The 26429-nt window shown below is 48.9% G+C and overlaps 1 protein-coding gene across 6 annotated transcripts in view; it reads left to right on the top strand.

The window, feature by feature from the left end:
- Ttc13 (tetratricopeptide repeat domain 13) overlaps window positions 1-26429 on the top strand; it is a 58120-nt gene that overhangs the window by 20666 nt on the left and 11025 nt on the right. For 2 of the 6 annotated variants that reach the window (XM_048450205.3, XM_048450204.3), the window contains exons 5-15: window positions 5921-5986; window positions 7375-7467; window positions 9726-9842; window positions 10557-10667; window positions 15556-15638; window positions 16335-16476; window positions 16866-17040; window positions 20004-20160; window positions 22297-22427; window positions 22905-23037; window positions 24165-24257. In XM_048450205.3, coding sequence (XP_048306162.2) covers window positions 5921-5986; window positions 7375-7467; window positions 9726-9842; window positions 10557-10667; window positions 15556-15638; window positions 16335-16476; window positions 16866-17040; window positions 20004-20160; window positions 22297-22427; window positions 22905-23037; window positions 24165-24257 — 1301 coding nt within the window. The remainder of the gene's footprint in view (window positions 1-5920; window positions 5987-7374; window positions 7468-9725; window positions 9843-10556; window positions 10668-15555; window positions 15639-16334; window positions 16477-16865; window positions 17041-20003; window positions 20161-22296; window positions 22428-22904; window positions 23038-24164; window positions 24258-26429) is intronic. The other 4 variants (XM_048450208.3, XM_048450206.3, XM_048450211.3 and 1 more) reach the window with 2 other exon arrangements.

Below are 26429 nucleotides of genomic sequence, written 5' to 3'. Positions count from 1 at the left end.
CTATCCATTCATTCGTCATGAGGCAACAACCTCTTTGTAACCAGCACTGGCCTTGAACTTATCCTGCCTCTGCCTCCATAGTACTGGCATTCTTGTGTGGACCACTGCCAAGGACAGATGCACTGATTTTAGGTTAAGCTGGGTTGACTTCACTTCAGAGGACTGGCATCACTTCCATGTGCATCCGTGCACCACAGTGGTGATCCTGAATGCCGAGCCTTTGCCCAGTTGACCCTCATAGGGCAAGTATCTGGACACTTTAATGCAGCAGTTGCACCTCTGTATGCATCTGATCTGATCGTGGTGGACCTGAATTCCTAATGCAGGCATTCTGCTTCTCGCCTCCCATCCCCAGAGGAGCTGCAGACACCACCGCTGAGGCAGAGTGCAGCCCGCACTGCACCCCTGATGTACTGGTTTTTCTGACTTGACTTTGAACATAATGACTTTCTAGTTTGGGTTCAGAAGCCAGCCTTCTGGTAGAAGAATCACCTCTTAAGATTATTTTGTTTTATTGTGTGTGTATATGTGAGTACTTGCTTGAATGTACCCGCACCAGCGTGTGCCTGGAGAGGGTGTTAGACAGCTGTAAGTCACCTCATGGAGGTATCAGTAACCAAAGCTAGGTCCTCTTGAGGAACCAGCAGAGCCAGTGGCTCCAGCCTGTCAAACGTAAAGTCACTATGTCTGTTAGCTGTAGCATGAGGGTAACATGTAGATTGCCTTGTCCTCGCTACTGCTCCCTGTTGCCATGACAGCACCCAAGCTGCTGTTGCTGCTTAACCTTAGGAAGGCTGGGAGACTGTAGTTTTCACTGAGTTCACTTAAAATGTCGAAGAGCTTCCTAAAAAAACAGGACTAATCTGGTCATATTTACTTGGTAGTCTCAAACTTTGATGCTCTAATCCCAACTTATTTTTAGAGATAATGTGTTTTGTTTTGTTTTGGTTTTTTGAGACAAGGTTTTTCTGTGTAACAGCCCTGGCTGTCCTGAATACTTTGTAGAGCAGGCTGGCCTCGAACTCGCAAAGGTCTGCTTCCCAGTGCTAGGATTAAAGGCTGTACCACCACGCTGGGCTGTTTTTCTTTCTGTTGTTTCTTTAAAGAAAAGTTACTATTACATTACATAAATAAAAGTTTTGTCTTGTTAACATTGAAAGGTAAAGATGGATAATGTGAGTATATAAGGTTGTACCTATTTTTAAAGCTAATAATATCTGTACTTACATTTAGGAGCAGTAACACTAGACTCTAAACGCAATGATATACTTGTCATATGTCCTGTGTTGTTACAAAGTGTTTCCTAAAAGGCAGGCTCAATGGACCAGAGGAAACCCAAGAGCTGCTCACAGGGATGGCCGCAGTGCCAAGGATAATCAGGCCTCAGGAGGGTTAAGAAGAGGTCTGAGTGGGGGCTGCATGTGGGCACACTGTACATCCCGCAGCTCAGCTGAAGGTGGCTGAAGACGGAGTTGTCAGCGTGCCTGTGTTCAGTTAGTACTTAAAGGCCACAACTTTTATCAGCAGGTTTTTTTTTTAAGGCTTAAATATTCTGTTGCTATAAAAATGTTCCTGCTGTGGTAGCCGGAGGCTCCCAGGGGCCTTTCACGAGAGGCACCCATGACAAAGCTCCGTCTGCTTCAGTTCACCCCGCAGCTGGCCCCGTGCCCATCAGCCACACTCCGCCATTTCTAGCTAGAGCAGGCCTAGCAGAGCACACTTCAGCCTGATGTCCTTCACCCCCGCCGAGACTTCTCTAGCTGCCCATTGCGTGCCTTGTGTTTGTTGCTAGATGAGTCTGACCTGCCGTTAGACTCTCTCTGGGCTAGGTTCTGTGCAGTGACAGGTATGCAGATAAAAACGATGGTGTCACACCAGAGCCATATCCTCTCGGAGGCCCTCAGTTTGTGTGCTTGCTTGGTTTTTTTTGAGGCAGATTTTAACTGTGTAGCCCAGGAGGCCTCTTGCCTCAGCCTCTGTAGTGCCAGAGTACCATGTCCAGCTAAAATACGCTAGACTTATAATTTAATATTTGTTGGCCATGTGATACGATCACTTGACTTAAAAATGTAATCTTCAGGGCTGGAGAGATGGCTCAGTGGTTAAGAGCATTGCCTGCTCTTCCAAAGGTCCTGAGTTCAATTCCCAGCAACCACATGGTGGCTCACAACCATCTGTAATGAGGTCTGGTGCCCTCTTCTGGCCTTCAGGCATACACACAGAAAGAATATTGTATACATAATAAAATAAATATTTAAAAAAAAATGTAATCTTCAATGTGACTTCAGGCTGCTGTAGTTTTTGGAGAGGTGGGGAGAGTGCCAAGGATGACTATGGTCCTTGCTAGGCAAGCATCAACATTGAGCTACCACCATAGACCCGCCTTCCCTTCTTTCTGTTTTCTTCCCCTTTCCCTTTGAGTCTTTATCTTTGCTTAGTTTGTTTTTCCCCTTCCCCCTATGAAGAAGTCTCCAGCTTGCAAAAATCCTCCTGCCTCAGGCTCCCAGGTGCTGGAGACATACAGAAACCACCATCCTGGGTTCTGGCTCTCCTTGGATTTACTTATTTATTTACTTATCTATGTGGTTAGTTAGTTTGGTGTTTTATAACGGTTCTCAAGTATTCCAGGCTGTCCTTTGATTTGTTACATAGTGGAGATTGGCTTTGACCTCCTGATCCTTCCCCGTCACCTCCCAAGTACTCCACTGTGCTTGACTTACATTTGGACTTCCAAAAGGGTATCTTATTCAGAATTCCACATCTTTCTTCTGCCCCCTCACCTGAGCCCCATCCAGTCACCCAGCTCTGCGTGCCGTCCAGTTTAATTCATGAGTTCACACCTGCTCTGTACTCAAATTGTCACCTAGACATGACCTTACCAGTATTGCAGTTACACCCCGGAAGAATATGATCCTTTTTCTGTTCCTCCCACCTCTACAGCCAAGCCTTGAACTGAAGCTATGGTCTGGCCTCCCAGGCTGCCCTCTGTCTGGGTGGTGATCTGGGCTCTTCCCCAAACCCTACCCCCTCCACTGTCCTCAGTAGAACAGGCAGCTCTCTCCTTCTTAGGGAGTCCTTATGTTCTTCCTGAAGGCACTCTCACTCCTCAGTGGTGTGTAACCTTGCTCTACTGTGATTCTTTGGCTGTGTTCTAAGAAGACAAGAGTCCTCCCCTTCTGTGTTGGCTTTGCTTGCTCTTCTAGCACACAGCAGGAGTGGTGCGGCCGTGCATTGTCTCCTGGCTGGATCCTGGTTCAGCAGCAGCGAGCTCAATGACTGAATGACTAATGCCCACCCAGCATATGGTGCAGTGGAGAAGAAAGCATGTTTCATCTCCAAGGGTTCTGGAAGAGTCAGAACAGATCTTCTTGGGATGGAAGAGGCTTCTTGGGAACAGGGCTGAGGTGTGTCTCAGGTGAACTGGGATAGATGCTTACATGCTCAGCTAGGCTAGTTGCTGAGAAATGACTGGGAAATAGTTCTAGTTTTCTGAGCCTGAAATAGGCATGTAGACGGGAGAAGGAACAGGATGACCAGTGAGGTCAGAGACAAGCACCACTTTCTGCAGGCTCTGCAGTGTGGTCTCACTGCTGCTGTTCTCAGTGTTCATGTGTAGTCAACAAGGGTGAGTCCGAGCCCCACATGCAATGTGCACATGTAAGTCTGTATGTGTATATGTGTGTTCCATACTGTGGTGGGTCCATGTGCACCTTGGGTGGCAGTGTGAAATGCAGTGTTGTTGGGGTTGGGTGATGGCACAGCGGAGTGGCACACCCCAGACATCTGGGCACAGAGAATAATCCAGAAGATGGTGTGTGTGCGTGTGTGTGTGGTTTTAGGAGGATGAGGCGGCACTCTTGACAGCCATTCTCGGCTCCAGGAGAGGCCAGTCACATCCGTAGGCTAACTGCCTATTTATATCTGTTTCTGATTCACTTGTGGTTTCCTGGAGTAAACTATTCTTTGCAGAACTGTTTGGCACATTTGAGTCACCCCAAATCTGAGCCTTGGCCTGTTGTCCACTGAGATGTTGTCTTAGGTTTGAGTCCAGGATGCAAGGGGTCCAGGGCTCCTGAGAGAGCCCTGTGAGCTGTGTCCCAGGCCCACGTCTGTTTTGCCTTCTCAGTTCTGTTTCTGGGTGGAAATCTCTGCCAAAGCAGGCAGGCAGTTTTCCTTCTAGTCCTCTGGTAGCTTTCTCCTATTTTACGCTTTTCCTTTCTCATGTGTCTGTTCCCACTCAGTAGTCACTTGCTCTGCCTTTCTGTTTTAGTGACGGTTAGAGTCCTTGGTGTCTTTTACAGTTTCTCCTGAGACCAGGAAAGGCTTGGTTCTCCTTGGTTTTCTATAGTTTGTCTTGCCTAAAATGTGTATTCTGACTATGGATGAATAGACACAGGTTTGTCTAAAATAATTGACAGGAACACATGCTCTCAGGAACATGGGGTCTGTGTAGCTGTCACCTAAGCAGGAAGACTGGTTGCTGTCCTGCAGCTTCTCCTGTGCACACAGTGTCTGCTAGGACTGGTGATTGCTCTCAGATGTCATTACAGCCTGCACTCCTGTGTCCCTGTGACCTGGCCCTCCTCTTACTCAGCGGATACACACACAGCAGGTGCATAAGGGATCACAGATGACAGGCTCAGAATAGCACGGGAACCACGAGGGCGCCCAAGAGAGTTGCTGCCGTGGGAGATGGCCGAAGTGTGCTTGTTCTTGTTGGCTCTCGAAGTTTTCGTTTGTTGTCTTTTTGTTGTTTTGAGATAGGATCTTACTATAAAGCCCAGGGTTGCCTCGAACTCTGGTTCTCCTGCCTTATCCTCCCTAGTGCTGGTGTTACAGATCTGACTCTTTTGTTTTCTCCCCAAAGGGTCCAGGAGAAACTAGCAGGACAGTTGTTGGGCTGAATTTCTGTGACTTTTTGCATGCAGTGTACAGATTGCTGTGTGGGTCCTTACTGTGTCAGCAGCCTAAGCATTGAGTGCAGGGTGTCGTCCCGTCCCTTGTCTGCACTCACCAGTGTGGATGCTGAGGTGCAGGGTGTCTTCCCGTCGTTTGTCTGCACTCACAGTGTGGATGCTGAGGTGCTCTCTATCAGTAGTGTGGGCAGACATCGGTCTTAGCTCGGAAGCTGAGCACATATTCCCCTCTGAGGGACTCAGCCCCGGGCGAGTCTGTGCAACTCTTCAAGTTGCACCAGGACCATGTAGCAAAGAATCAAAGAATGGGGTGAATGAGGCCAAGGCCCAGCATAGACAGGTATTTCTACCACCCAGCCAGAAGAGAGGCCACGCCTCCAGCCATAGGGGCAGGGTCTTGGAGGAACTGCAGAAGTGATGTCCATACCTCTGGAGGTGGTAAAGAATCCATTTGGTTTTTTAGCTCTAGAAGAATGGGAGACCAGGCTATAGGTAGTTCCTCTCCATGGCTCCTCGGCACAATCAGGAACACATTGCTACTCTTCCTTTGTTTTCGGGACTCCTCCTCCTGCAGGTTAAGTCATGGGTATATGTAAGACAACATGGACGGGTATTATAAACCACCTGCTCACATCCCCCCTTTCTGAGCTCCCAGGCTCTCTGTGAGATGCAGTTGCTGGTGTGCCAGTTGTTGAGTGGCTGAGGAGGTGGCGTTTGCACTAAGGTGGCTCCGTGAAGGAAGCTGCAGTGCTTGGCAGTGCCGGGCGCCTTCCATCCAGGGCAGTTTAGTCGTGTTTCAATGCCCAGCAGCCCTTAGCATGTCTCTTTTAGCTAGCTGTCTGGTTGCAGGTTTCAGATCTGGACTGCAGAGTTGCCCAGGGGTTGCGCTAGCGTAACACTATAGAGCTGTCTCTTGAGGTTTTACTTAGCTTTAAGCAGCAACTGACTCTTGTTTTGTTTTGTTTGTTTCAGTTTTTGACGTGTTTCTGTTTTGGTCTGACTAGGAGGAGCCTGATCTGGTTAGTGCAATGTATGGCCGAGGGATAGCCTATGGAAAGAAGGGCCTACATGTGAGTATGTACTAGCCACGCCTGCCGCCGTGCCCACGGGGCTTGACGCACACGAGCCTTTGTCCAAACTGCTTCTCGTTCACTCAGCTCTGCCAGGACATAGACAAGAAAGGGGTGAATGATCACCCCAGGTGCCATGACTAGAAGGTGGGCAACCAGGCTCCCCGGGTCCTCCAAGTCAGTGATGAACTGGCCACAGGAAAAGCCAGAGATCTAACTGCGTTCCCAGACCATTCTCCGAGAATGCAGAGCCTAGGCAGGGGACCCTCAGCCTGAGATCCATGCACAGCTGTGACAAGTTGGATGGAAGAACACGGGTCTTTTCGTTTGGTTTTAGCATGTGGCATTTATTTTTATCTGCTGCATTTTATACTTTGTGCAGATAGGGAAAGGTCTTTGCCGCAGCAATCCAGTCCTTCCCTTTATTTCCCCGAGAAAGGTGGTGGAGGTGACAGTGAGCCCTGGTCATTTAAAAAGCCCCTGTGCTATGAAAGTGCTTTCCCAAGACTACGCAGTGAATGACAGGCGTCCTTAAGATGAGCGGGTTTAGAGTGTTGTCCGCAGACCCTTCATCACACTCCCAACTAAAGACCGTCGTGTGAAATAGCGCCTGGAGGAGAACCATCATTTCTGTAACTTTAACATTAAAAAACAGTCTTTAATATTTTATTAAAATTTTAATTAAAATTTTTAAGGTTTAAAATATTCTACTATGCTGACACTGGCTTGGAGAAAATTGATAAGACAGTTATAGCTGCACCCTTCTGAGACATGGGGGACTGGGCACACAGCCCTGGTGACCACGGTGTTGAGGATCCAAAACCATTTCAGTCATAGGTCAGCAGGGGCCAGGGTCAAATTGTCACATAGCCTTCAGATGTGTGCTGCTTCCTGTCCCCATATGTCTAAATTTTGCAGCTCAACATGTAACTTGTTTTTGTCTTTAGCAGAAACTTAAATATGTGTTTTTAAGCCTAAAGTCAACCTATACATGCTCAAGAGAATTTAGCTAGGCTGGTCACGGTTTTGATCGACACTTGGCATTTTCCTGTTCCTCACTCCCTGGCGGGTGTCATTCCCAGGCTGACATCCATGTGTTCACCCTGGGGATTGGAAAGGTTACGTTTAGATAATATCTGCCATCTGTGAACTTGACGTAAGAATCCAGAATCAGTGTGCCCCTTCCTCGAGGGTGGGGGACTTGGGTGAGTTGAGCAGCTGGCCTGACAGCACCCCTTGAACAGACCTGGCAGAGCATTGTGCGGAACTGAAGTTTGTGTTCGTCTCTGAGCAGCGACTTCACTGGTGACTGCATCGTTAGTGTCTCAGAAGATCTTGTCGCTGTTCAAGCAGCAGTGTGTCTCATACTAAGCTAATACCTTTTCAAGGACATTAAGAATGCTGAGCTTGCTCTGTTTGAACTGAGCCGAGTAATTGCCTTGGAACCTGACCGTCCAGAGGTATTTGAGCAGCGAGCTGAAGTGAGTGTGGTTTTCTTTTTACCTCTGTTATTGAACTAGCTGAAATTCAGAGCCGTTTCTTATGATTTTATTATAACGTTTAATGCTCCTTTCTGCTGAATTGTGTTCCTACCAAGTTCCCAAGGCCTGAAGTTGGTGGCCATTACTAGACAACCATGGGATGAGTGATGCCCTTGAAGCAATGTGAGAGTGATATTTAGTGTGAAACATGTGGTTATGTTGTCTGCTTCTTCAGCGGATGCTCATTAAAGAGATGTTCTTCACCGTATTGCAGATGTAAATGGCTTAACAAAACTGACTATAGCAGTTTGAACAACCTGAAGTGTGTAGCCCTTGGAAGCAGTTGTTGCAGTAGTGTGGAAGGGAGGGGAAGGATGAGTGAGTGAATATGTGAATGAGTGAATTACCTGTACAGTTCTGTGGGATGGACTGCCTGCACAGACGCTGAGCAGGTAGGTTTGCTGGAGAGACAGCGGCATGGGAGGGGTGCCTGCAGCATCTGCTCAGTGGAGTCAGTAAGTGACCGGCACAGAAGGTGATGGGGTGTGCTAGGCTGCTTGGGAGGTAAGAACAGCAGGAGGAGGGTGTACTGCAGAGAGAGGAGGGTGCCAAGACTCCCTTCGTGGCTTTAAATCTGTGTGTTCTTGCGGTAGTGATGGGCTGTTGGGGTCATGTGTGCTAACCTGTGTCTGGAATCAGTTGCTTGATATGGGGTGACTTTTTTCTCTCTTGAGAGGGAAAAGAAGTAAGTATTGAAGCCCTGGGTGCTCATTCACTCCAAGACTGCGCCTGGAGGTCTCACCTCAAGTTGTAGTGTCTTAGTTCAGTCTCTTAGTATTTTTACATTGTGTTGGGGACTTGGTTTTCACCTAATTTTTCTCAGTGATGTAGTTCCTCAGCTGTTCATTTTGGTTCTCACTATTGGGCTAGGTGACTGGAGTCCTGCCCCCACAGCAGGAGGCCCTTGTATAATAGTGGTTAGGCTGACCATTCTATGCCCCCACCAAATCCTGGTGGGCTTGCTGGTATTTCCCTCAGGACTCTGGGGCTGCGTGAAATGATTTTGATAAACCAGGATTTCAGTTAAGACTTGCAGATTTTTTAATTTTGCACATCAAAGAAAAAACAGATTGCTTATCTAAAATGGTGTTGGTGATTAGAACAATAATTTTCCATTATCTAAATACACAGCGCTATTTATGACATTGTCAGCAGTCACTACATCATGATTTTGCTGCTAAATTGCAGCCTGTCCTGGCTGACTCAGAACTAATTTGTGAGACATGTTGCTTTTGTATTTCCTGAAATAATCTGCATTTGATGAAAATATCTTAACCATTTAATTTATCCATTCCAATGGACATTAGCAGTTGTGCCGAGCTGTGATCATTTTTATCTAGGGGTTAATAAAGTAGAGAAGGGCATCTTTCCTTCCAGTGGTAGCTCCACCCCACCCTGTGATGAGTTCCAGGCCATATGTCCATTTCTTTCCTCTTTGGAAGCCACTGCTAGTGTTTGGAATGGGCCCACCCAAGTGCTCTCCCTGGCTGTGCTGAGCTCCTGCAGAGCAAGTGACCAGTTGTAACACAGGGTGAACATGACCTTTCTTAGAGCACCCTGATTAGAAATTGCTGGAATGATGATTGCTTGGGGTCAAGTGCATGGGTTTGATTGCATGAACACGGGGACCCACTGGGGTTTTCTTATATCTTGTTGACTTCCTTTTGGGCATTGGGCTGTCATCTGTGTTGTCATACTGCCTGGACCACAGGGACTGCTGGCTCTAAGGGGCTTTTCAGATGGGCAGACAGTTTCCCCTGTGATGCTGAGTGTGGTTGATGAGTTGGGCTGACAGGGCACCTGGGATACTAGAAAGCATCCTTCATCTTTCACTCCCATAGGGAGCAGAACTAGAGACCATGAAGGACCAACTGCCAGGACATGTCTATCTGTCCTGGTGGTTGAATGTGCATGTGCCAAGTTTTTACTTAAAAAGTGAACATAGCATCAGAAAAAGGGGTCTTATTTCAGGGAGAGCCACATCTGGTATGCATAGAGTAGACTCAGTAGCCAGGCAACCGCACTGAGCCTAGTGCCCTTCTGTGCATCCACCTGTGCGTGCATGAGGCCGTAGGCCGCAACCTGCTACAGGGAGCTTTGTGAGTGGTGTATAGTTCAGCGGAATTGAGAAATTAAAACTCTGACAGTATAGGGCTGGTTGTAGGAACTTTTCCTGATTGCATGTTTTGGATTTCTAGATTCTGTCCCCTTTGGGACGAATTAATGAAGCCGTAAATGATCTCACTAAAGCTATTCAGCTTCAGCCCTCGGCACGGCTGTACCGACACCGGGGGACCTTGTACTTCATATCTGAGGTGACTGCCCCATAGCGATTGGTCCACACCTCACCTCTCCCACCATTCCAGGAGCCTCTCTGCTAGACTGGGTCCAGTTTAGTGTTGGTTCCAAGGCACCCGTGAGAGCACTGTCTTTGACAGGAATTAAATGCAGTAGAGAATAATAAGGCCAGTCGTGTTTCCACATTTGGGCCTTCAGCAGTATCAAATTCTAGGCTGGCAGGAGAAGGTTGCCGTTTGGTTCATAGCTCCTACCTAGAGGTACAACTTGAGGTTGACTGCTTCCCAGTCTGAGAGCTGTAATCCGAACCTGTGAGGCTTCCAGACCGTCCTGCTTAGGTGGACGGGGTCTAGCCGGAGTCTCTTCCTGCCACTGTGGCTCCAGGGCACGGGTGTCGTGAGCTGGCAGTACTAACCGTGCACGTATAGACCCGAGCTTCAGCTCACCACAGTGAAGATGCAGCACAGCCTGGTCATTTCCCAAGGGTCCAGTGTGAGAAAAGGTGGCCTTGTTGCTGTTTGGAATGATACCTTTCCCATGGTCAAGACAAAAGACCTGAAATTCAGGCTCGTGAACCAGTTAGCAGGCCGAGGACTACTACTTTGGCGGGACTGCTTCGCCGTGGCATTACTCTCAAGGCCAACAAGGGCACAGAACCCGATTAGGGGTTTTCCCTCTGCCCGTTCCACGTCTAATAAACACAATCTTATCTTTCCTCCTCCCTTCCATAGGACTACGCGACAGCCCATGAGGACTTTCAGCAGTCCTTGGAGCTGAACAGAAACCAGCCCACAGCCATGCTGTACAAAGGCCTAACTTTCTTTCACAGAGGACTTCTGAAGGTGAAGCTGCGCTGCCTGCGCCTGCGCTGCTGTGCCCGCTTCGCTTGTGGGGACTGGGAGGACTCAGTGGGATTATCTGATGCATCTGATGCATCTCGGAATGTCACAGGTCTCTTTGTGTATGTGTGTGTTTGCTGGCTAGTAGATATCGGTCTTCCTCTGGGGCAGTGCTGAGCACTCTGGCTCCAGCTCACGGGCCTAGAGGGGCTGTGTGTTGTGGCTTTGGGTGAAAATCATAGTGGGTACCAAGTCTGATTTAGAAGTTGGTTTGATAGTGTGGCCCAGGTGAGAAGGACAGGAGACTGATAGGAGACCTTTACAGGTCCTGTTGGGACTGAGGAGACTTGACCCAGATGTTTCTGAGGCTGGTGATATGACCAGTATGACTAGTATGACCCTGGACAAGGATCCCAGGGCAGTAGGCAGAGTAAGCCACTGTAAACAAATCAAGTCACCTGACTGATGAAAAGTGTTGTGGGTTGCTTCCTGCTGGGCAATCCTTTCCATGTCCTTGTGTCTCTGTGGGGGTCCTCCTCTCCTACCTGGACCATAGAGCCACACAAGGCCTCAAGTGTGGGTAGTACACTAATCTAATCTAATCTAAGCATTAGGTGAAACACGGGCTGGCTGAGAGCTATACACAGCCAGCTACCTTGTTAGAGAATGCTCTGTGGGATGAAGCAGTTGTGTGTGGAAGTGCTCTTGAGTCCAGTGTTGAAGAGAGTGCTCTGGGGATGAAGCAGTTGTGTGTGGAGGTGCTCTTGAGTCCAGTGTTGAAGTCTAGGACAAGCTTTGTCAGCACAGGGTGGGGAGTCTTCAGCAAGATGAACATGCATCTCGGCTCACCAGACAGTCCTGCCGTGGAGCAGGCAGTATTGTTTGGTCCTTAGCTGCTTGTCTTTAGACCTGCCCCTCCCCCATGGCCCTGAAGTACTCAGGGGGAAAGCCTAAACAGTGACAGTGTCTGCAGCAGCCACGTGTCACAGATGGCTGTCACAGGCCATCCAGAGAACCCTGAGAGAGCTAAGAGGATGGATGTAGAACCCAGGCAAACCCTGCACTGTCTTGTCAGAGGACCAGAGGCCCTGTGCATTGTAGTTATCTGCAGGGATCCCAGAGCCATCCCTGTCGTTCCCAGGGGACTGCAGGTGTGTTTGAGGATGGCAGGTTTGTCTGGGCAGAGGCCACAGCCAGTTCTCAGTGTTGAGGATGGTACTTGTTGCGTGGCCTGTGCTCAGAAATAACAGGGCAGCTGATGTCACGGGCAGAGCACATGGCCTTGGGGTCAGGCTGTGCTCTTGCTTTAACCCTGCTAACCCTGCGGAACATGCACCTGAGCTCTTTCAGCTTCCTGCAGATCCATAAAGTAGGCACGACCTCTGTCTCCTCTCGAAGCCCCCACCAGATCCAGTGACATCCCATATGAGAAAAGTGTAACTATCGTTTAATCTGTGTTTTATAGATGCTTTTTAAAAGCTCCCATCCCACTGAAAACCAAAAGACAAAAATTGTGCCAGTTCTTTGTGTGTTCCTCACATCCCACGTGCAAGTGTCCAGAGTGTCTGTCTAAAAGAAAGACTCCCCTAGGTGTGGAGCTACCGCAGGGATGTAGGCCCTAGTGGGCTTTGAGTCCCCTTTGTTCTTCATCTTCTCTCGCAGCCTCTGTGCGTGAAAAGGCTCAGGCCACCGTGTTGCTCTCAGAGGCAGCCTTGGAGGAGAAAAGAGACATGAAAAGACCATCCAGTACATGCTACGAATATTTTTTAAAGGAAGGCATATCCCAGCCAGTGTACTCTATTTGTTAGATAAAGCTGGGCACAGGCACAGGGCAGTCTCCTGAAACAGACTTGGAGAGTGAGGCTTGGCTTGGTTCATCCAGATCTCCAAGAACCTGGCCAGAACATTCAGAGTCCCCCAGGGAATGGGTCCTCCTCCTCCTCCTGTGCTCTGAGTCACATGCGTGGGACAGTGGGAGGAGAAGTGGGGGCTCTTTGTGTTGGTTTATCCATGCTGTCCAAGCAGGTCCAAGGGGTTGCATCTAGTCCCTCCAGCACCCTTGTGAGGCGTAGACAGTGAATTACAGAGCTAAGAATGACCCCGGCTGTCCACAGGCACAAAGCATCAGACTCAGCCGTGGCCTTGAGCTGACAGTCTTAAAGTGGGCCTGGTCAGGCCAATGGCAGTTTAGAAAGTAATTAAGTAGGTGACTTTATTTTGTAAGTACCTTTTATGGAAGGACATTAAACATTTTTAAATGTCTTATTTATGTACTTTGTTACAGAAAGGGCCTGACTATGTAGCCCAAGCCAGTCTTCAACTTGTAGCCCTCGTGATTCAGCTTCCTAGTAGATGATTTCATGCGGACCCCACCGTACCTGGGCGGGCACATACACAGCTGTCATTGTGGTGGATGGGGCCCTAGAGATATGGCAGCAAGAACTCGCCATCCGTGTAGTCCATGTCATAAGGACATTTTAAGCTCTTCAGCTTGAGCTGTGTGTGGGGTAACCAGTGAGGATGGTGAGGATGGAGTGGAGAGGGTGGCGTCTGCCAAGCCGACGCTCTGAAGCATCCGTACTTAGAGGTTGCCTCGTCTGAGCTAGTTTCTTGTTCCCAATGGCGTAAAATCTTGATTCTGCTGTGTCCCTCTTTGGCAGCTGAGGTAGAGAGCTGAGCAGTGCTTAGACAGGAACCCTGAAACCAAAGGCTCTTAAAAGCTGAAGAGACTCAGACTTTGAAGAACTGTGGCGTCCACGCATGCTGTAAGTGGAGCGGGCAGCAGATGCCCGCTGGGCATCTCCCCTGGATGTCCACAGACACTGCAGGCTTAACACGCCCCAGCCCCCTCTCCCTACTGTCCTCCCGCTCTCCTGTGGTGGCCACTGCCCTTGCCTTCTCCCATACTCTCCAGCCTAGAAACTCCCTGCCCCATCTTCCTCACCTCACTGCCACCGGATTCTGTCTTTGCCTTCAGAAATGTCCTCAGGGACCCTCACCTAGAACTTCCATTGTCTCCTGCCCAGATGCCCACTGACCCATCCTGGGGCCTGTTCCCTGCCCTACCCCAACCTGCTGTTCTACCCTGTCACCGTCCCTTCCCTGAGGCCAGCGCGGGTACCAGCCAGGTGCTCCACTCAGACCTGTGTGCACTGTTCGGATTTCCTACCGTTCCTGGCTCTGAGCTGCGCACAGCATAGCCCTGTGCTCTCTCCTCCCTTTACTGTCCAATCCCTATGGAGCACTTGGCTGTCACTTCCTTCTCTTTACTCCCTGTTTTAGCTCTAACGTTTATGCTAATAACTCCATTACGTAATTGGCTTCCTATTCTAACTGAACCGAATGTTCTAGAGGACAGAGGTAATACTCGCTCATCTTGTATCCACCCCTCAATTCCTCATACCGACTCGGGTACATTGTAGGCGCTCAATATGTATTTGTTGAGTAGAAGTACCATCATAGTCCTAAAGGCATAGGACTAGGCCACTTGAGTAGCCCCACTCAGAGCTGAAGCTCCCCGGCAGTTCATCCTCCCTGCCCTTGCCTCGGGAGTCTGAAACCAACCCCTCTGACCATACAGCCACACCCCTACATAGACTCTGGGTGCAGAGACAGGTGGCTTTTTCAAGTCCTGCAGTTGTGCTGTTCGCAGGACCGTCTTATGCCTGCCAGTCATCAGATATGTATTGAGTGCCTGCCGTGTACAAGGCGTGTGACACCAGTCGCTCTCTCCTAACAGCATCTGATGAGACAGATGTGCTGTTGTCTGAAGTCAAGTCTTTCTCCTGAAGTTGCAGAGTTACTTTAGCGTTATTTAGTCGTGTTGGAAAAGTGTGAAGCAACTGTATGTTTTTCTAGTATGGTAACAGTAACCTCATATCAGAGCACAGGTTCAGTGGGCACACATTTCCTTTTAGCAGTTTTCACATTAGGATATGGGTATGAGCAAGAGTGCTCTGGATTTCTCTTGGTGGCTTCAGCATTCTAGCCTCATCCGCATCCCAGCTGTGCTGCCCCAGCTGTGCTGCCCCAGCTGTGCTGCCCCAGCTGTGCCCAGTGCCCCAGTCCTCATCCACATCCCAGCTGCTGTGCTGCCCCAGCTGTGCCCAGTGCCCCAGTCCTCATCCGCATCCCAGCTGCTGTGCCGCCCCAGCTGTGCCCAGCGCCCCAGTCCTCATCCCCATCCCAGCTGCTGTGCCGCCCCAGCTGTGCTGCCCCAGCTGTGCCCAGCGCCCTAGTCCTCATCCGCATCCCAGCTGCTGTGCCGCCCCAGCTGTGCCCAGCGCCCCAGTCCTCATCCGCATCCCAGCTGCTGTGCCGCCCCAGCTGTGCTGCCCCAGCTGTGCCCAGCGCCCTAGTCCTCATCCGCATCCCAGCTGCTGTGCTGCCCCAGCTGTACTGCCCCAGCTGTGCCCAGCGCCCTATCCTTGTTCTGTTTTCTTTCACTGTTTCCCTGTAGAACGAAAGACTCCCGACTGCCAACCCAGGAGCCTTTTTTGCTTTTCTTTTGTGCAGTTTGTATCTATCTGTCTTGTTGATTGAGTTTAAGTGCAGCAAGCTGTCATTTTGAATAATCTCACAGAGCTGTTGAGTTTCCTTGGCTCGTTGGGCTGTCACAGATTGAAGAAATGATGTTCTTATGAAGGTGAAGTCATTACCACTCCAGCACTACTGAGTCAGACAAGCAGCAGCTCTGTCACAGAGGGAGCCTGAAGCTGTTCTTATGAAACTGTTAGAATCACAGCCTTCCAACAGTTCATTGCATTGCTGACATCATTTTTGGTCCTCTGTAAGATAACTAACTGCCAGAGACAGGTGTGGCCTGTGTGTAAGCTTGCAGTGGTGCAAGTGGAGTTAACGCGAAGGGCTCATTCTCTGCGTATCTCCACAGGAAGCCATCGAGGCCTTTAAGGAAGCTCTGAAACAGAAAGTTGACTTTATCGACGCATATAAAAGCCTAGGACAGGCCTACAGGTGAGTGACAGCGAGCTGAAAGGAGACAAAGGCATTGCCACCCCTGCTGGCACAGCTCTCTGGGGGCCAGACCCTCAGGGTCACAATGTGTCATAGTGGTGTACGGCTATAAATTCCTGGATTAGTGTCGTGCCTGGCACTGGACAGCGCTCGGTGATAGACACCATCGCCACTTTCCAGGCTGTGTGGTGGTAAATTCCTGACTGTGGGGAAGCTGTGGCTAGGCCCTTACCTCTTGATTCCAAACATTGCTTCACTATTAGAATATTCAACTTTAAAAGGCAATCTCACTCTGATCAGAAAGGCAGGTGACATGGTTGATGTGGGGACACATGAGCTAGGAGCCTCTGAGACTGGAACTCTAAGGTGTGCCCTTGTTGGCTGTCTGGTCTTCCTTTGTCTTGCCTATAAAGGAGCCAGTGTGGCTACAGGGGAAAGGCTCTTAGAGAAATTCCACCCTCATATAGAGGGTGATTTGGTTTTAGAGATCAGTAAGTTAATTTTCCTAGAAAAAACCAAAAATGTGAGCATCTGGAATGCTGTGTGTTAGATTCCTAAGTGGTGTGGAGACTGCAGCTGTGTGTGAAGTGTTCAGGTAGCAGGAGACACACTTCCCTCGAGACTGCCCAGAGCGGAATTCCCACGCCGGCATCACTGACCTGCGCCCAGTGCTCACTACAGTTGTTCAATCCTTAGAGAGCTGGGCAATTTTGAAGCAGCCACCGAGAGCTTCCAGAAGGCCCTTCTGCTCAACCAAAACCATGTGCAGACCCTGCAGCTCCGAGGGATGATGCTCTACCACCATGGCAGCCTGCAGGAGGCCCTGAAGAACTTTAAGGTGAGCCTCACCAGCAGACAGAGCTGTGGCTGGGGTTCTTGCTGGAGGAACCATAAATACCTGCACATGCCACACAACAAAAGAGGAATCTGGACATGGTGTACTCCTTTAATCCCAGCTCTTGGGAGGCAGAGGCAGGCAGCTCTTGGTGAGTTCAAGGCCAGCCTGATCTACATAGCAAGTTCTAGGCCAGCTTAGTTGTCTGGATAGTGAGACCCTGTCAAGAGGGGGGTGGGGGAGGGAAGGAGGGAGGGAGCTTTGCTCTGGTCTCTAGACTGATTTAGAACTTACATGTAGTTTGGCTCAACCCGGAAGGAAAGCTTCTGGACTGAAGGAAAAGCTGCCCTGGCCCACGTGGCACTAATGCAGCCTTTTGTCTTCAACTGTAGCGTTGCCTCCAGCTGGAACCGTACAACGAAGTGTGCCAGTACATGAAGGGGCTCAGCCACGTGGCAATGGGACAGTTTTATGAAGGAATTAAAGCACAAACAAAAGTTATGCTGAACGACCCTCTCCCCGGCCAGAAGGCTAGCCCAGAGTACTTGAGGGTGAAGTATCTCCGAGGTAAGCAGAAAGTGGTGGGCATTTTCCGTGCCATGCCCAGCTGTGGGCGTCCTGCTGCTCTGTGAGATGGTGGAGCTGAAGGCTGGCCTCCTGTCTCTCGCGGCTCTTCCTCCTGGAGGTTTCGGGACTAGGGCCTCAGTATCTTCTGAGACGGCCCTTATGTTCTGTCTTCTAAACCCACAGAAGCTTGGCCTGAGTGAAAACACATTTGTAGTTGGACCTGGGGTTCTTTGTAGATAGTATGTCTTGTGCCCCCTCACCTCACTGAAGCAGGAAAGTCCCCTGCGTGGGGTTTTCATTGTTGAGAGTTACCTGGCATCTCTGATCTTCATTCCATTCTGTCACAACCCCCTGTATCAGAGAGACCTGGTGTGGTGAGAAAAGGAGCAATTCTTGAATTAGTCACAGCCTTGCTTTTTCTCCATATCTGTCTTCCAGTGTGCTATTCCTTCCGCAGCAACCCCCCACATCGTCCTTTGTTACACACACTTCTTCATATGTGCATACACATATAGACATGACTTTTTTTTTAGACACAGCTTTTATCTATACACACATCTTTCTGTATATGCATACATATTTCTGTGTATACACACAGACATATTCTTAGGCACATACACTAACACACCTTGTGTAGACACACACATCGTCCTATGTACACACACCTTTTATGTATATACACAAGCATATCTTCCTATGTATACACACACACACTTTCCTGTGTACACACACATCTTCCTATACACTTACACACACATATTCCTACACACACAAATAACACATACATCTTCCTATACACTCACATAAACATCTTTTATATACATACATATCTTTTTATTCATATATACACATTTTCCAGTGTACACAGACACACCTTCTAATGAACACAGACATACACATTTTCCTACGTGCACACATGAATCTTCCTGTATTTGCACACACACACACACACACATAGACACACACACACCTTCTGGTGTATACATATGTCTTCCAGCACACATGCACATTGTCTTAGGGTTTCTATTGCTGTGTGTATAGCACCATGACCAAAAGCAACTTATGAGGGAAAGGTTTATTTGATCACACTTAGATGTTAGAGTCCATCACTGAAAGAAGTCAGGGCAGGAACCTGGAGGCAAGAATTAAAGCAGAGGCCATGGAGGGACACTGCTTACTGACTTGCTTCTCGAGCTTGCTCAGCCTGCTTTCTGATACACTCAGGACCACCTGCCCAGGGACGGTACCACTCATAGTGGGCAGGGCTCTTCCACATCAATCACCAGTCATGAAAATGCCATGCAGACTTGCTGCTATTATGGAGACATTTTCTCAGTTAAGATTCCCTCTTTCCAGATATATCTAGGTTTGTGTCAAGTTGATAGAAAACAGCCAGCACATACATACATCTTCCAGCATGCACACACGTGTATCTTCCAGCATGCACATACATTATTTTCCCATTTATTTGGGAAGGTTTTTTGGTGTCTCATAACCACATATTTTGCCTTTGTTTTCATTAGCCCTTAAAAACATTATTGTAAAATTAGAAAAAAGATACAATCCATATATATAATTTTAAGTTAGTAATAGCCATATTAAAACATAAAAGCATAAGACCTGCAAGGTGGCTCAGTGGGTAAAGACAGTTGCCACCAAGTCTCTTGACCTGAGTTCAATCCCCAGGACCCACCTGTTGGAAAGAAAAAAATTGAATCCCACAGATTGTCCTCAGACCTGCAGACACATACTATAGCACATACATGCCAACCCTCGAATAGGTAAAAATGAAAAAATATTTAAAAGAATTGAAAGAACAAGTGGATGGAGTTAATTTTAATGATTTATTTTATTCAGTGTATCTAAAATTTTAATTCAGGATAAAATTAATAGAAAACTATTCATTAGACTTTTTAAATTAATATTTTGGTCTTTCTGAGGTAGCATTCTCATCTTGTAGCCCAAGCTGGCTTAGAACTCATAGTGATCCCCCTGTCTCAGCCTTTACATGCATAAGCCACCTTAGGAACCTTCTTAGGGATGCTATGGTTTGGGGATGGGGAGATGGCTCACTGGTTAAGAGGACCCAAGTGTGGATCCCAGCAACCACACGTGGCTTCTCAGGGCCACTTAGACTGAGCTTCAGGAGGATCCAGCATCTCTGTTCACCAAGGGCTCCTGCACTCATGTGAATATGTCCACGTTCAGATACACATGCATGCACACACATGCACATATGCACGCACACGCGTGTGCACAATTCTTAAAATAATCAAAATATTTTTTTAAAAAAATTTATATTCCATGATTTTTGCTCTAGGTCTTTAATGTCTGAGATGTATTTTGCAGTCATAGGACATTTCAGTTTGAATGCTAATCTTTTATTAGCCATACTTGATCAGAATTTGAACTTCATAGACATTATAGTTGAAGAAAAATAGATTGATACATGCATGTTGTCCCAAGCATTCTGAAGTTCCTAGAAACTGAATCAAGTATCAGCAGCTCAGGGTCCATCTCTTGGACGGCTTGCCCTTCGCCCTCCTCCTGACTCAGCAGAGCTGGTACAGAGAGTGGCACCTGATGGGGCTAAGCACACCTGTCATGTTCCTTCCTGCATCTCTGTAGAGATTGCAGCTGTCAGGTTGTGGTCCGTCAGAGCTGGCAGAGCCCCAGGCTCAGGCTGGTACTTCCCTTGGAGTTCAGGCTCTGAGACAAAACAGTGAGCTCTTTGGCTCTCCTCGTGGAAAGGTGTTTAAGATGTGGTCAAAGAAGACCCCAGCATACTGACATAGACTTGATCTTTGTGCTTCAAATCAGTAGCAGGCTTCTATAGTCCTGTAGCCGCCTTTCAGAATTCCTACATTAATGGCAGCGTGGTTCAAAGCATCTGTGTGGTGGCTTGCTCTCACAAGGGCTTCCTCGGCAGTTTCTGGGTTTGGCAGCTCCTTTCCTATCTACAGAGTATTCTCGATATCTGCACGCACACCTTGATACCCCCCTGACGGAGTATAACATTGACACGGATCTACCGGGCAGCTTCAAGGACCACTGGGCCAAGAACCTGCCTTTTCTCATAGATGGCTATGAAGAGCAGCCAGGCCTGCAGCCTCATATCAAGTAAGTGCTGTGTGGTGTGGCTTTCTGAAACCCAACAGGGAGCTCACCTTTGTTTGCAGGGATTGGCTCTCAGTGTGCATTCATTCCACGCTGACTTCAGACTCAGGATCACACTGCTTTAGCCTCCTGAGTGCTGATCTTTCCTGATTAATAGATGACTCTTGCTCATGTTCCTATTAATTTCTTTTTGCAGTTTGTATGCCACCAACTGTTTCTCTTAGTTGACAAGGTACCTCGAAACTTTCTTACAGAGGTTGCCTTCTGCGAGCCTGACCTTCTGCACTCATTTTGTGCAGCCTTTCCTCTTCAGATCCATGGAGGCTTACGGCAATCTTTAATAAGCATTACTTTTCGCTGGTTGCTGACAAAACAAATTGTTGCAATTTGAAAGCTTAGCTAGGTGTGGTAGTGCAGTTATAATCCCAGCACTAGTGAGGTGGGGCCAGGAACCTCGGGTTCAGGGCCAACCAAGGAACATAGGTTAAAGTTACACTGCTGGGCAGCTGCAGCTGCAGTGGGCAAATGTGGATATGCCTAAGGGCGGTCAGGCCGCAAAACGGCAGAGTAGAGAATAGTCACGACAGTTTAACATTTCTGTTCTCTTTACAAGAAGGAGCTTTCATGGGAGAGAAGCATCTGGATAGTGTGCCCACCCGCCCTGCAGTGGAGTTAGGGAAACCCTTTAGAAGTTAATGTGACCCCGTGTTGGAGACATTCTAGGAACTCCGCAGACATAACTGCAAGCTCCTCCTAGTAAGAAAGCTATACCCATTTGGGCCCCCCTAGTCTCTCAAACTAAGACCATGGGAATGAAATCCAAACCTCACGACTCCCCACACCGCATGTTTGAGTCAGTGAAGGAGCAGCTGGAAAGCTTGGACCTTAAGGACTTGACACACCAAAGTTGTGAATACAGACAGAAAATAGCTAAATAAAATGAACTGTCAGCATGAAGAAGAAACAAGAGACTCTGATGAGTCAGATGGGTTTTTAAAATGAAAGGCAAGTTTTAGGGTTAGAAGATACTGTCACTGAAGTAAAGACTTCTGTAATGGGCTTAGCTGGAAGACAGAGGTGACTGCGAGGAAAAAGCTCAGCTGGAAGGAAGTGACGAGCAGAGCAGGATTCAGAGGACACGAGAGGGAGGGGACACGGAGGGCCTGGAGGAGCAGGCGTGCCTGGAGTCTAAGGAAAATGGGGAAGCAGCAGTGTTTGAAAGAACTGTTGCCAGGAATTTTCCAGAGTTAATGAATCACAGAAGTCTACAGTTGGTTTTTTGTTATTGTTGTTTCTTTGTTTTCTTCAGACCAGGTTTCTATGTGTAGCTCTGGCTGTCTTGGAACTAGCTCTGTAGACCAGGCTGGCCTCTAACTCACAGAGTTCCACCTGCTTCTGTCTACTGAGTGCAGGGATTAAAGGCATGCGCCACCACTGCCCAGTGCATTTTTTAAATCATCCAAAGAAATCTGGGCAGGAACTCAAGCAGGGCAGGAGCCTGGAGGCAGAAACTGATGCAGAGGCCATGAAGGGTGCTGCTTACTGACTTGCTCCCTTGGCTTGCTCAGCCTGCTTTCTTACAGAACCCAAGACCACCAGCCCAGGGGTGGCCTCACCCAACAGTGTCTGGGCCCTCCCCCATAACTCACCAAATAAGAAAATACTCTACAGGTTTGCCTGCAGTCCAGTCTTATGGAGGCATTTTCTTAACTGAGGCTTCCTCCTCTCTGATGACTTTAGCTTGTGTCGCATTGACATAAAACTACCCAGCACAGGGGGAAGAAAAGGAAAATGGGGTGAAGTCAGTTCACATCTTTGATAACTGCAATAAATGTCAATGAAACAAGTATCAGTTCAAAGTCGTTGTTGGGCCAGTTTTGCCCACTTGTTGGAAAAGGCACCGCACACTATATATCTGGAAAAGTTCATGGAACAGATGCTGAGAAGAGGGCCTTGGACCCCACCTACGCCACTTACTGGCGTACTGCCCTACATATGGTAGTAGCATGGAAAGACTGTGTGTGATGGGCTGTGGAGCTGGGAGAGCTGCCTGGTGCTGTGTGTGTCTTGGCTGAGCTCCAGTGGGGGACTGGTGCAGGCATCTGCTGCATCCTTATTGCACTCCTGTGCTTCTTGCAGGGACGTGCTGCATCAGAACTTCGAGGGCTACAAGCCTGAAGTCCAGGAGCTGATCTGTGTAGCTGACCGCCTGGGCTCACTGATGCAGTATGAAACACCCGGCTTCCTGCCCAACAAGCGGATACACAGAGGTATTCTCTAGAAATGGACTCATTCTGGCCCAGGAACAGGGTCGTCGGGCCACGCTGTCTTTCATTAGAAGTTGTTAGTTATTGTGCTTACGCAGCTTCCACGAGGCCAGAGCAGAAATGTGCAGTAGTTCACAGGAGCTGGAGGACGCTGCTGCTTCCAGCTGGACTCTCAGCTCTTGCTGCCGTGTAGATTCGGAGCCTAGCTCTCCAGCCATTACTGAAAGTTGGGTTCCTGATCCAGGGCAGTTGTCTCTTTCCTACAGAAGGGAGGAGGAACTTCAGGCTCTCCTTGTTTCTGTAGGAAGCAGTGTTGGGCCAACAGCCCACCTTCATTTGAGTAGGAGACACCAGAAGCTCAGTCTCACTGCTTCACCAGACTTCTGGTTCTCTGTGTGATCACCAAGGCTTGAGAGAAAGATGAGAACTGGCCCCTTGGAAAGGGTTCAGGTGAACTGTCTTAATATTTACTTCCTTTAGCCATGGGCTTGGCAGCACTGGAAGTCATGCAGGCTGTACATCGTACCTGGACCAACTCGAAGGTTCGCATGAATGGAAAGACAAGATTGATGCAGTGGAGGGACATGTTCGACATTGCCGTGAAGTGGAGAAGGTAACTAGTGGGCGAGTGAGAAGCAGCGAAGAGTACTCCCATCAGACCATAGAGTGCTCCCATCAGACCACAGAGTGCTCCCACCAGACCAGAGTGCTCCCACCAGACCACAGTGCTCCCACCAGACCACAGAGTGCTCCTGTCTGACTAAAGAGTGCTCCCATCAGACCATAAAGTGTGCCCATTTGATCCATAAAGTGCTCCCATCAGACCATAGAATGCTCCCGTCAGACCACAGTGCTCCCATCAGACCATAGACTGCTCTCATCTGACCATAGAGTGCTCCTGTCAGACCATGTGTCTTTTCTCACCTAGAGGTTTGAATCCACGTTTTGCTTACAAAATTGGGCCCAATAAGTTAAGATAATGAGTTCTTTTCTCCTAAAGTTTGCCAGAAAAATCACTTTACCTTCATTCTCCAGAACACACTCAGCTCGTGTTCATGAAACAGGAGTGAGGATTATGTGAGCACAGCGTTTCAGATGGGGTCTTCTGAGTCTCCTTCTTCACCTGTGCCTGTCCCCTAAGCTCCAGGCCGCCTCTGGATTTCTAGCACTCCCGTACCTGCCCAGTATATTAGCTCCTTTTCTCATTGTGAGAAGACCCCTGACAGAAAGCAATTTAAGAGAGAAAGGGACTGGACAGTAGTGGTCCATGCCTTTAGTCCCAGCACTCGGGAGGCAGAAGCAGGTGGATCTCTGTGAGTCTGAGGCCAGCCCAGTTCTTGAGGGAGGGTTTGTCTAGGCTCAGGGCTTCCATCGTGGTGGGAAGGCGTGGCAGCAGGAGGCTCATTTTCTCTGCTGAGTATGGGTCCCTGCCCATGGAATGGCACCAGTTGGATGTAGGGCGGGTCTTCCCCCATCAGTTAACCCTCTCTGGATCTGGTATGGTTCCTGGGATGATATAATGCCCATCAAGTTGACAGTTTAGACCAGCCATTACAGCTCATCAGCCTTTGCTGGCTTCTCACTGGTGTGGTCAGACTGCATCAGAATGTGCTGGTCTGTGTACTCTTTTCAGAAGTTGGAGCCAGTAAGGGCTCCTTCCTCACTTTTGCAGAGAGCCATCCTTGGTTTATCCTGGAAGCGGTAGGTAAGGTCTCAGCCCTCATGAGCTCTGTTTCACAGGATCGCTGATCCAGACCAGCCTGTACTGTGGCTGGATCAGATGCCAGCACGAAGTCTCAGCAGAGGTTTCAACAACCATATCAACTTAATCAGGTGGGAACCTTTCGCGCCTTGTTCCTGTTGGTGTAGGAGTGCAGCAAGATGAGATTTCCTTGATGGCCTTGATAGGGAACACACCCGTGGTAGCTCTGCACCCGCGAGTTTTATAAATCCCTTTCTGCTGTTCCAGCTGCAGACAAGCAATGCATGCCACGCACCTCCACACATAGAATATTGCTGAAGGGTGGATTCACGAATTATGGACTGGGGTGTCAATTTTCAGAAAGTCATAAAACAGCTTAGGAAGTGATTAGATGGAGAATTCAGTATTTGCCATAGTGTCCTCATGGGTCTGCTGTGTCCGGGGACCCCCAGCTCCACCCTGAACACTAAGGGTCATCATAGTGTCCTAATGGGTCTGCTGTGTCCAGGGACCCCCAGCTCCACCCTGAACACTAAGGGTCACCATAGTGTCCTCATGGGTCTGCTGTGTCCGGGGACCCCCAGCTCCACCCTGAACGCTAAGGGTCACCATCGTGTCCTCATGGGTCTGCTGTGTCCGGGGACCCCCAGCTCCACCCTGAACACTAAGGGTCACCATCGTGTCCTCATGGGTCTACTGTGTCCAGGGACCCCCAGCTCCACCCTGAACACTAAGGGTCACCATAGTATCCTCATGGGTCTACTGTGTCCAGGGACCCCCAGCTCCACCCTGAACACTAAGGGTCACCATAGTGTCCTCATGGGTCTGCTGTGTCCGGGGACCCCCAGCTCCACCCTGAACACTAAGGGCCAGTCACTGTGGTTGCTCCCTTGTGACAGTCTCTGTATTGTCCTGAACCCTGCTGTTAGGGACCTGGGTGAATACTTGCCGTTCCTTCCTTTATGGACTTAGCTACCCTGACAACAGGCATGAACACATACTGAACAGACCCACTTCAGGGATGCTCTTGGTTTGCCTGCCATTTAGTAAGCATGATTTTAGATAAAATACTTCTAACTCCAGAAACCTGGATCAAGAAAATGTTACTCTGCCTAACATTTGACATTTAAATTTAGGTTTTAGTGTAAATGTCTTTTTTATATTTACCTTTTTAATTTCTAGAAGTCATCTTTCCCCCTTGTAGTTGCCTCCTCTCTATTTCTCAATTTTTGTGAATGATTTGTGATTCTCTTAGCTAGATTTAGGTGAATTGTAACTGAGGCCACTGTGTCTCCTTGTGTTCTTGCTGAGTGGTGCCCAAGTCACAGGCCCCGTGTCAGGATTTGATGGAGGCAGAAAAGGACTCCTGGTGTAGCCAGTAGCCATGCCTGAACTGTCCCAAGATAGAGAATGGGGTCATACGCCAACCCGCTGATGAACTAGGAAGCTGTGACCCATCTAATATAGCTGCCTACAATAGCCATCTATTGTAGCTGTGCATTCCAGGGAGTCTCAGGCATGGAGGCTGGAACGTGGTGAGCCATTTGTGGATGGTGAGCAGAGAAGCAACAAGGACAGATGTGTACATGTGGAGGGTCATGGTGGCAACAGTTGACAGATAAGATTTGTGAGGGAGCAGCAGACTGGGAACAAAGGAAAGGGTTTGAGGTCTGAGAACACGTGTAAAAGGTGCAGACCCATGCGACCCCTGCAGGGCTGGAGGGGAACTGCAGGTGCTTTGTGGCGCTGCAGGGAACTCTGCAGTGGCTCAGAGATGGGTGCCTGGTAAAGTAGCTTCAGAGGGATTCCTTCAGCCTCTAGCTTAGGCCATGGCTGTCCCCTGTCAGCCTGGGAGTGGCAAGTCAGGGGTTGGAGACTGAAGCACTCTACTGGGGAGAGAAGTCCTACTCGAGTGGGAACGTTGGCACGCGGGTGCTCTGAGCATCGGGATGGTATTCCTGGAGCAGCGGGACTCGGACTCTGCTGTTGCTAGACACGAACATCTTCCAGAGCATGTAAAGGAAGGAAAAAATGGGCGGGAATGCCAGGACTGTGGTGTTTACAGTGAGGGAAGGAAGACTGCTGAAGAGGAGAGGCATCAGCAGACATGCAGACTGCCGTACAGGGAGCCAGAGATGGCGTGTCCACCTAACGTAGTTGCCGTCGGCTGTGAACTCCATTTAAGCTGAGGGTTTTCCTTCCCCGTGAAGGAACTAAGAGCCCAGGCTTCCTGCTGAGATGGGGCTAGCTTTCTTATACTCTGCCACACTGGTCTCAGCTCCTTGTTTTCAGAATTAACTGAT

This window comes from Myodes glareolus, chromosome 22 (genome assembly GCF_982192425.1).
Source record: "Myodes glareolus chromosome 22, mMyoGla1.1, whole genome shotgun sequence".
NCBI classification, from domain to species: domain Eukaryota; kingdom Metazoa; phylum Chordata; class Mammalia; order Rodentia; family Cricetidae; genus Myodes; species Myodes glareolus.
Note: the sequence above shows the minus strand (reverse complement) of the source record. Positions and strands in the feature narration are given on the sequence as shown.